The sequence below is a fragment of the Microcebus murinus genome, chromosome 9 (genome assembly GCF_040939455.1).
Source record: "Microcebus murinus isolate Inina chromosome 9, M.murinus_Inina_mat1.0, whole genome shotgun sequence".
Lineage (NCBI taxonomy): Eukaryota > Metazoa > Chordata > Mammalia > Primates > Cheirogaleidae > Microcebus > Microcebus murinus.
The window spans coordinates 101,426,163-101,435,608 of record NC_134112.1 but is presented as its reverse complement, the minus strand read 5'-3'; the positions used below and the strand labels follow the sequence as shown (position 1 = coordinate 101,435,608).

General features: G+C 59.2%; 1 protein-coding gene across 1 annotated transcript; it reads right to left on the bottom strand.

The window, feature by feature from the left end:
• Positions 1 to 2,429: 2,429 nt before the first annotated feature.
• Positions 2,430 to 8,848, bottom strand: EN2 (engrailed homeobox 2). The gene is made up of 2 exons (XM_012786254.3): positions 7,829 to 8,848; positions 2,430 to 4,883 (listed from the first exon to the last, which is right to left on the bottom strand). The coding sequence occupies exons 1-2, from the start codon at positions 8,496 to 8,498 to the stop codon at positions 4,567 to 4,569; spliced, it is 987 nt and encodes a 328-aa protein (XP_012641708.2). The 5' UTR covers positions 8,499 to 8,848; the 3' UTR covers positions 2,430 to 4,566.
• Positions 8,849 to 9,446: the final 598 nt, after the last annotated feature.

The following is a 9,446-nucleotide window of genomic DNA, read 5'->3' as shown; positions in this document are numbered from 1 at the left end:
CTCCCGGGGGCGCTTGGGGAGCCGCCGAGGCGAGTAGAGACCGCAGAGGTCGGATATTAAACCAGCGGGAGACAGAATGGCTTTTAGTAGAGCCCCAGCGAACGCTCGCTGCCTCCCAGCCCTGGAGCGTATTTGCATATATAGAGTCTGGGTATTTGTTGCGCGCCAGCACACCTGTGCCAAGGGTGCCAGAAGCTCCCATCGGTCCGCCCTTTTCACTCAAGGAAAAATTCGAGAGATGGAGCCCCCTTGGTGATTTCTGGGGTCACCCCCTGGCTCCTTCCCTGGACTCCTTAGGAGAAAGCCAAGGCGAGTCCACACTGCACCGCCGGTATTGGCCCTGGGGTCCTGGCTCCAGCCTGGGGGCAGACGCGCCTCATCCATCCAGTCCAGTCTGCAGAGCTGGTGTGGCTGAGGAGGAGGGGCCTCTGAGCCCCCGAGCCCTGCTGGGCCCTCCGTGTCCCAGACCCTTGCAGGGCTGCCCCCTCTGGCAGGCCTGGGGGGCGTGGTGGGCCCTTCTGGGCCAGGACCCCCCAGAATCTCACCCAGTGTCTGCCTGGCTAGGGAGGATTGTGGTCTCAGCTCCAGCTGCGGCTGCGCTCTGTGGGGACACAGCCACGACTGAGGCGGCCGTTCAGCTCCCCAGCTCCAAGGAGCCGAGGACTTCCTTCGTAAAAGGAGCTTTCCTCTTATGCACTCTTAGGAAACCCACCTCCCATGGGGGACAGTCCAGCCGGGGCTCCACCAACCTTTGGTACCTGCAGGCCAGGTCCAGATGCAAGGCACGCAGAGCTGGGGGACCTGAGTGGAACCGAGCAGGCCCCAGGACTTCGGACAGGAGCATCACCTTCCCTGAAGGCCTGACTCTGGTCTCCACTCACCTCTGGCTAGTGCAGCAGTGGCTGTCCGTGAGTTAGGAGTTTCGATTACATGCTGTTGGATTTTAAAATGTAACAAACATAGGAGCAAAAAAAAAATAATTGAGAAAGAGAAAGGACCTCAGTGTTTCAAGGATCTGAGGGCTCATCCAGTTCAATCCCCTACTAGAGACAGAAAAGAAAACATTCTCCATGCCACTGTAAACATAGTGTCTGCTTGAACGCCCCTGGGGACGGGGAACTCATTACCCTACGAAGCTGAACATTGCCCCTTTCCAGTGTTATTTCGAAATACATTAAAAAGTGATGGTTTGATGTTGCTGTTATCTTTTTCATTCAAATAAGGGAATGGCCAATATGGTAATAGAAGTTGTGCTAAATGTTTTTGTTTTGTTTTTAATTTATGAACCCTGGGAACTGCTCAGAAGTGGAGGGGGACACGTGATCTCCCACCAGCGATTCGATCCGCTGGGGGCTGTGGAGCCTGGGTGGTGACGCCAGCAGGCACTCTCCCCTTCTCTCTCCTTTCCCCACCTCCTCCTCTCCAATCTCTGTCTCTCCTCTCTCTGTCTCTGTCTCTCTCACCTCTCCTCTCTCCTTACCCCACCTCCTCCTCTCCTCTCTGTCTCTCTGTTCTCCCCTTTCTCTCTCCCCCCTCCTCTACTCTCTCCTTACACCTCTTCCTCTCCTCTATCTCTCCCCTCTGTCTCTCCTCTGTCTGTCTCTTTCTCTGTCTCTCTCCTCTCCTCTCTCCTTACCACACCTCCTCCTCTCCTCTCTTACTGTTCTCCTCTTTCTCTCTCTCTCTCCCCCTCCTCTACTCTCTCCTTACACCTCCTCTTTTTCTCTGTCTGTCTCTCCTCTCTCTCTCTCTCAACGTGTCCACCCATCCCGGGAGCAGCCCAGTGTCTGCATGGGAAGCCCAGCGGCCTAGTGGCCGGTGTCGAACAGAAAATGCCTAAAATGTCACCTCTGGCAACAGATGATCCTCCCTTGTCTCTGAGTTTCTTTTACTGGGAGAAGAGAAACTTTCTTCTTACAGACCAAAAAAGTTTGGAAATGTAGCCATTGGCCACGTGGGCTGACGGCTCAAAGACCCCAACACTTGGCAGCCCTGGGGCCTGGGGAGGCTGGGTCAGCGGGAGAAGCTAGCCCCTTCCCCCACCGGCAATCCTGCCAGAGACCTTTTACAAGGCCCTTTGCTGGGGGGGGGGGCGTCAAAAACAACAAAAGGTAAACAAAAACGCCACTTTAAAAAGGAGAGTCTCTTTGTCCAGAGTGGAGTAGAAGTTCCTCCCCAAGTGAGAAAGCCCAGCGACCCAGCGCCCATGAGCAGAGCCGGTGAGCAGCGAGAGGGAGGGAGACCTGTTGAACTTTGCAAGTTTAAAAAAAATTTAGTCAGTGGAATAGCACTATATTTTTGGACACTTCCTCCTGGTAAAGAAATATGGACTTAAATTATTTTAGTTGGTCCGCGCTCACATGCGAGATACCCAAACTGTCTTTAAAACATAATAATACTCATCTGCCTCTTGCTGCAAAGGCAGGTGCTGGCACCTGGTCCCACGCAGGGCAAAGGCCGCCACGCCAGCGCCTGGACGTGGGGAAGGAAGCCCCGGGCTGTCCCGCTGGACCCAGAAACACGCTTGGAAAAGCTAGTCATTCCACCTTAGACCTCCAATATTTTATAATAAAGTGGTGGTTTTGTTTTTTTATTTCATGTAACTTTCAAGAATTTAAACACACAAAAATGCAGGGGTGGGGAAATGTTCACAATTTTGATAGCCACAGTTGTAAATAGGAACATTCATTCATTTCTCATAAGATAAATATTTGATACTGGAACTGCAAAATGCACGTTTTATAAACAAACAAACAAAAAAAACCCAACTTTTCTTCCTGCTAAAAAGGCATGTCATTTCATGGAGTTTCCTAAGCAGCAGATGGTTATTCACAGACTTTTAAATTACAACTTTTGTTTTTATAGTTTCCTTTTTAAAAAGGTTTATACTATTATGTACAAAGTAAAAGTACTATCGCAGTGAAATAAAGAGGTTTAAGGCAAAGAGAGAAGTTCACCCTCAGTCCTCAGGGAGACAGCCCTGACTCCCAGCTCAGCCACGGGCACCCGGGGGCTGCCCCGGCCACAGATGGACATTTGGACATGTCTTTCCTGTACACGAAACAGAAGACAGTGTGGAGTTATATATATATAATGTGTTCGTTTTTATATATATGTACTTGGTGGGGAATATATTGAATATATTTAATTTACACTGTACCACACCTTCAAAAAATAAAATGTATATTTAAAAAAAAAAACAAGAAAAGACAAAAAGCGATAAGAAATGAGTATTTACACGTTTTCTTCCTTCCTTTAGATCCTGGAGGATTCTGAGTTCCTTTGAAATTCAACGTAGCCACGTGTTCCAAAACTGTGGACCCATACACGCCTGACCGTGTGTGCCTGCGTATACACGCCTACATACAATATGCATACACACACACACACAGATTAATCTTGGAAGAACGTTCTCTATAGCAGAAGCGGCCACTCCGAAAAAATTTAAGAAAAAAGAAAAAGAAAAAATAGGGAAGAAAAAGAAAAGGAAAGTCAGACGATGGCAAGAGCCCTCTGCCCGCCCAGAGGCGGCAGATCTTGGTCCCATGCGGGGCCCTGGCTGGTGCCCGGAGTGGCGGAGGGAGCAGCGGGGGATTCCGGGCCAGGCCAGGGAGAGGAGGGTCGCTCCGCTGCTGGTGGCTGCAGGCCACACACCCAGGCCCTGGTTCCCGAGCCCGAGCCCTAGCCCTGCAGCCTGCAGAGGCAGTGCCCGGGGCGAGAGGGTGGCGTGGGCAACTCAGGCTGGGCTGGGGACAGAGACACTGACACGGACAGACTGACGGACGCATGCAAGCATGGCCTCGGAGAGGAGGAAGAGGGAGCAAGGGTGCAGCAGGCTAGAGGAGGAAGCCGGGGCGAGGTTGCAGCCCGGCTGAGCCAGTGTGGGATGAGCTTCCCAGGCAGGCCCGGGGCTTCCAATGGCCCAGCCCAGAACTGGTCCAAGGACCCAGGGGGGCCCTTCTCCCGCCAGGTCCCCTATGCTCCTGAAGGTCTGGACAACTTGGGCCCATGCTCTGGGGGGGGGCCCAGGCTGGCTGAGTCTGGAGGGTGGGGGCCTCCTGCTGTCCTCACCAAGCCAACACAAACAAAGTGGCAGAACTCATAGACCAAATAGGAGCTATTTATTCGGTTCACAGTCATGTGAAATGCAGCAATAAAAAATCTTTGGACTTCAGCAAGTTGTTTTAATTTTTTTCTTCTTTTGAAATAATAATAATAATAATAAAAAAAAGTGTCCGACGTCCTATAATGGCGCTTAGGGGATTTTAAAAAAAAGACGAAACCCTAAGCAGCCCACTTTGAAAAAAAAAAACAAAAGAAAAACCATAAAATTAGCATAATCTTATAAACACAAAAAAACTCAAAAAAATATTTTATAGTCAGATTTTTGGATTTTTATACCACCTGTAAATTATATATACATAGAATATTGCAGAACCATAGCTAATACACGATATCGTCACTATGAATGCTGGTATAATCTGTATACACTGGCCCTTTCGCGTGATTTTAAATTATTGCATTGTTCGGCGCGGCTGAGACCGGACCCGGGGCCCACCCGCCACTCTACTCGCTGTCCGACTTGCCCTCCTTGGCGGTGGTGGAGTGGTTGTACAGGCCCTGCGCCATGAGGTGCACGGCTAGCGTGTTCTTGTTGCCCGTGGCCTTCTTGATCTTGGCGCGCTTGTTCTGGAACCAGATCTTGATCTGAGACTCGTTGAGGCTGAGCTCCTGCGCCAGGCTCTGGCGCCGCTGCTCGGTCAGGTACCTGTTGGTCTGGAACTCGGCCTTGAGCCTCTGCAGCTGCTCGGCGGTGAAGGCCGTGCGGGGCCGCTTGTCCTCTTTGTTGGGGTTCTTCTTCTTTGGTTTGCGAGACCTGGGACCTGGGGGGGCACGGTGGAAGACAGAGAGTGGTCAGGTCACCGCGGCTGGGAGGCCCGTCTGCTCACCCAGCAGGCTCTGGGAGGAAGCAGGGACTCCTAGAGGGAAGTGACTCACCCAAGGACACCCAAGGCTGAATGGGCGGGCGGGTGGGAAGTGGGGATGGCCCCCCCCATGGGGGATGGGGTGTGGGCTCCCACTGACCTCCACAACCTGGGCCAGGGAAGCCTGGGCACAGGGTAGGAATGGGGTGAAGAGGCAGGCCTAGGGGGACGCTCTATCGCAAACGGAGGGGCTCCAGGTAAAAGTAAAACCCCTGGATGAAAGCAAAAACCCAAAACTTTCTGGCCTGTTCTTTTCTAGCCCTTTCTGAGGCCCTGTCCAGGGTAGGTGCTGGGAGAGGAGATTGGGGAAGGAGGCAGGGTGGTCAGAAGCAGGAGAACCCTGGGGGCTGTGATGGGAACCCCACAGGGGACACCCCACAGAGGGCCAAGGGCTCTGGGTGCCCCGAGAACAGGAGAGGCCCAGAATATCTGCCTCCACCCTAGTCCCCCTCTGACTCCCACCAATGGTTCTGTGGGCCCAAGTTCATTGTTTTCTTTGAGGACAGGACGGAGCACACCATACACACCCTTCCAGGGCAGGGAAGCAGCACCGAGCCACTGCAGCTCTTTCTTCCCCCGCTTGAAGCCCCCCAGTCCCCCTGCCCGGGGGAGGGGGCCTGGCTCAGAGTGGGTGCTGACAGCAGTGACCTGCCCCCCTCGCCCCCAGACCTGGGGCTGCCTCCCCAGAGGCAGCAGGGTGGCCCAGCTGACCTTGGGCAGGTCCATACTTCCGACCGCCCCACAAGGGGTCCACACTGTGACCCGCACCCCAGCCCCTCGCCGTGGAGCGGCCCGTGTTGGGCAGGGTGGTGATAAGGCTGCGGGGACCTGGGACCCCAGGAGCCTGGGAAAAGGGCAGAGCACAGAGGGCGGAAGAAAGGGATGAGGCGTAGTTTCTTCCTGCGTCCCCTGTGAAGGCAGAGGCAGGCAGGGCCGCTGCTGGGGAGTGGGGCCTCGGGTCTGGTTTTTTTCACCTGTGAGGTGCAGCACGGGCCCCAACTTCATCGGAGGCCCCAGGAAGAGGCTGGAGAAGGCTCGTTCTGGCCTCAGGGAGTGGGAGACAGCGAGGACAGCACCCCAGCTGGCCGGCCGGAGGGGGAGAGGGCAGCCCCAGCGCCCTGCTCTCAGGGAAGCCAACCGGGTACCGGGGCTGTGGGCGCGGGAGAGGGGCGCGAAGGGCGGCTCCGCTCTCGCTCCCCGCCTTTTTGTTTCCAAAGCACCCCCACGCGCACACTCACCCCCACACGCACACTCAGTCACTGCGGCGCTCTCGCCGGCCGGGGCGGGCCTGCTTCGGTGTGGCCGCGTGGATGGGGCCGGACCGCGGAGGGGAAGGCGGCGGCGGGGAAAGGCCCGCACCTCGCCGCCGGGAACCGGAGCCGGCTCCTCTCCACCCACTTCCTCCTCCCAAGCGCCTGTTCTTGCGGCTCCAGTCGGTGCAGCCACAAATCAGCCCTCAAAAAGACACCGATTCTCAGAAAAATCCCTAAAATAATAATTTTGTGTTCCTTTCCAAAAGGCAAACAAGAGTCTTGGGCACAGAAGCACAGCTCTGCCGCTGCAAGGAAACTCTCTCCGCCGCGTCTTTCTTGAGCGCCCAGAGCACAACCGGCAGCGCTACCTCCGGGGCTATGTTCGAGCCCAGGAAGACCGGGCCCGGGCCGGCCGTGCCGCCGGTTCGCGCGGGCTGGGGCCTGGCGGGGCTGGCGCGGCGCCGCCGCACAAAGCCCGGCCGCGGCTGCTCGCCGCCCGGCATTGTGAGCCTATATGTTAATTAAATATTAACAAAGGAGGGAGATGAGAACAATGGAGCAAATTTCAGATCTAGCTGGAGAAATTGGAATTTCATGAGAAACACGCACTTTTTTCTGCAGGAAGGCGGCGAGGGGTGCAGGGATCTGGGTAAACGACCCCCGCAAAACAGTTGAGGGGTGGGGGACGAGGGGGTCCGCCGTCAGCTCAGGAGGAACGCAGCTCCTAACCCCACTCCTAATGGCGGTTCCCGCAGACCTGAAACTAACGCCCGCCCGTTGAGGATGTCTACAAGGACACGAACTTAGCTTTTTAAAATCCCAGACCTACGAAATAATACTCCCACTACTGCACACCCCTGCGAAGGCTGCTCCTCTCCTCTCCGTAGCCCCCAGAACGCCTTCGGAGAAGGTCCCTTCGGTTCGGGGGGACCGCAGGTGCCCGGCGGGGCGGCCTCTCTGGTCCCAGCCACGCGCGTGAAGGTGCCCTCCCGCAAGGGGCAAGGGGCGACCGGTTCACCCTTTCCGAGTCTCCCCGCGCCTCGGTCAGCCCAGGCCGAGGGGGCAGAAGGAGGAGCAGCGATGGCCCCTGGCCCTTTCTCCCCCACCACCTCTGGGATAACTGGATCACAGGAGGAGTCTGGGGGCTCGGCGTGGTTTGAGTTGAAAGATGGGGGGACCGGGTGGAGAGAGCGCGCTTCTCGGTCTGTCTTCCAGCCAGCCCCGGTCCCACCAAATAAGCTGCAGTCAGGGTGAGGCCGGCAAGGGGTAGCGCGGAGCTGCCCCCAAAGGAGAGAAAGAGAGAGAAAGAGCGAGAGAGACGGGAGAGAGAGAGAGGAGGCCTTGTCCCTTCTGCTGTCCTAAGGAAGTCTGTACTCCCCAGCGAATCCACCCTGCCCCTCCACTCCTGCCGCTGCCCCGCCAGCGCGGGCTGTACAGAATGTCCAATGTCGTGTGAGTCTTTGTGTGTGTGTGTGTGAGGGGGAGGGCTTGTGGTGTCTTCTTCCTCCCGGTTAGTGCCCGCGCCAGCGGCCCCCCAGCTCCGCGGGCCTCCCCACGGCAAGCCGGGACGCAGGGTCCCCGCGGGCTCACCTGAAGAAGGCCGGTCCGAGTAGCGCGTACAGTACACCCAGGCCGGCCAGAGCATGGGCTGCGCGCCCAGGTTGGCGCTGGCCTGCGAGCTGTCCGAGTCCGAGCTCACCGACAGGTCGCCGCCGCCCAAGCCGCGGGCCTTGAGCGCCCCGTCCAGGGGGCCCCCGGGGTCGCTGCCTTTCTTGGCGCCGCCGTGCAGCGAGAGCGTCTTAGACCCGCCTTCCCCGTCGCCCGAAGAGTCGCCGCCACCGGCGGGCAGCTGCACGCCCGCGCCAGGCGCACAGGGCGGGTTGTGCCGGGGCTCCCTGGCGCCCGACCCCAAGAGTTGCTGCTCGGCGCCGCCCGCGCCGCCACCTCCCTCGGCACCGCCCGCGCCGCCTTCGCCGCCGCCTCTTCCTCCTCCCGCGCCCGCACAGCACGTCCCCGCGTCCTTTCGCCGGCCGAACTCGGGCCGCAGGATGTTGTCGATGAAGAAGTTAGTGATGCGGTGCGGGTGCTGGTGGTTGCCTGGCGCCTGCAGGACCGCGGGCAGCATCAGAGCGCGCCGGCGCCCCGTGTCCGCGTCGCCGGGGCTGCCGCCGCCGCCTGAGCCACCGCTGGGGCTGGATTCCGGCTGCCGCTGCCCCTCCACCGCCGCCGCTTCGCTGGGCTTGGGGTCATTCTCCTCCATGCTGTTCACAGCAAATCCCAAATTGGTTCTCCGGACAACCTCCTCCAAAACAGCCTCTGCCCAGCCGCGGCGCACGCGGAGATCCCCGCGCTCTAAGCCCGCCGAGTCTTCCGAGGGCGAGCGCGGCGGCCGCGGCCAGGGCTGGGGTCCTCCAAGTCGCCCGCCGCGCTCGGAGTGGAGGAGCCACGTTCGAATCCACGAGTTGTGTTAAAAAATACCCAGAGTTGCCCCTCTCGCGCAGACGCCGGGAGATTCAAAAGAGTCAGGTCCTCGTCCTTGCAGCGCAGCCGGGATCTAGACAGTCACACGGTCCGGCAGGGACCCAGGGCGCCTCCGGGGCTCCGCGCTCCTCTCCGCGTCCGGCCGCCTCCAGCTCCGGCGCCGCCGCCTCGGCCGCCCGGGGCGAGAGCCGCGCGCATGCAGGCAGGGCGCTCCTCGCGCTCAGGCGCGCCCGGGCCGGCTCCGGCCGCCGCCGCCGCCCGGCCGTCCCCGCCCGCGCGCCCCAGCCGGCCCTCGAGGGTGCGGGGCGCGAGCGGTCAGCGCGCCCGCCGCCGCCCACTCGCACATGGAGGCCCCCTCCGAGCGGCCGCCGCCCCGCTGCGGGCCGGGGCGCCCCTCCGGCGAGCGGCCGCGCCCCCGCCGAGCCCCGCGGAGCTCCGCGGCGCGAGTCGCATGGGTGAGGGACGGGAGGCGGGGGCCGGGCCGGGCCGGGCTGGGCCGCCCGCGCTCCCTCGCCGTCCGCGCGCCCTCGCCGCCTCGGCCTCCGCGCGGGCTCGGGAAATTTCCAGGCCACTTAGCGCAACCTGAGACACTTTCACTCTGGATTTTTGTTCTTATTTTTAACAGAGCCCCCTCGAGTGACGTCGCAGGCCGGTCTCCTGGACACGTGCCTCGGGCCAATGGCCGCCGCGCCGCGCGTCCACGTGACGCGCCGGCGGCCGCTCGGTG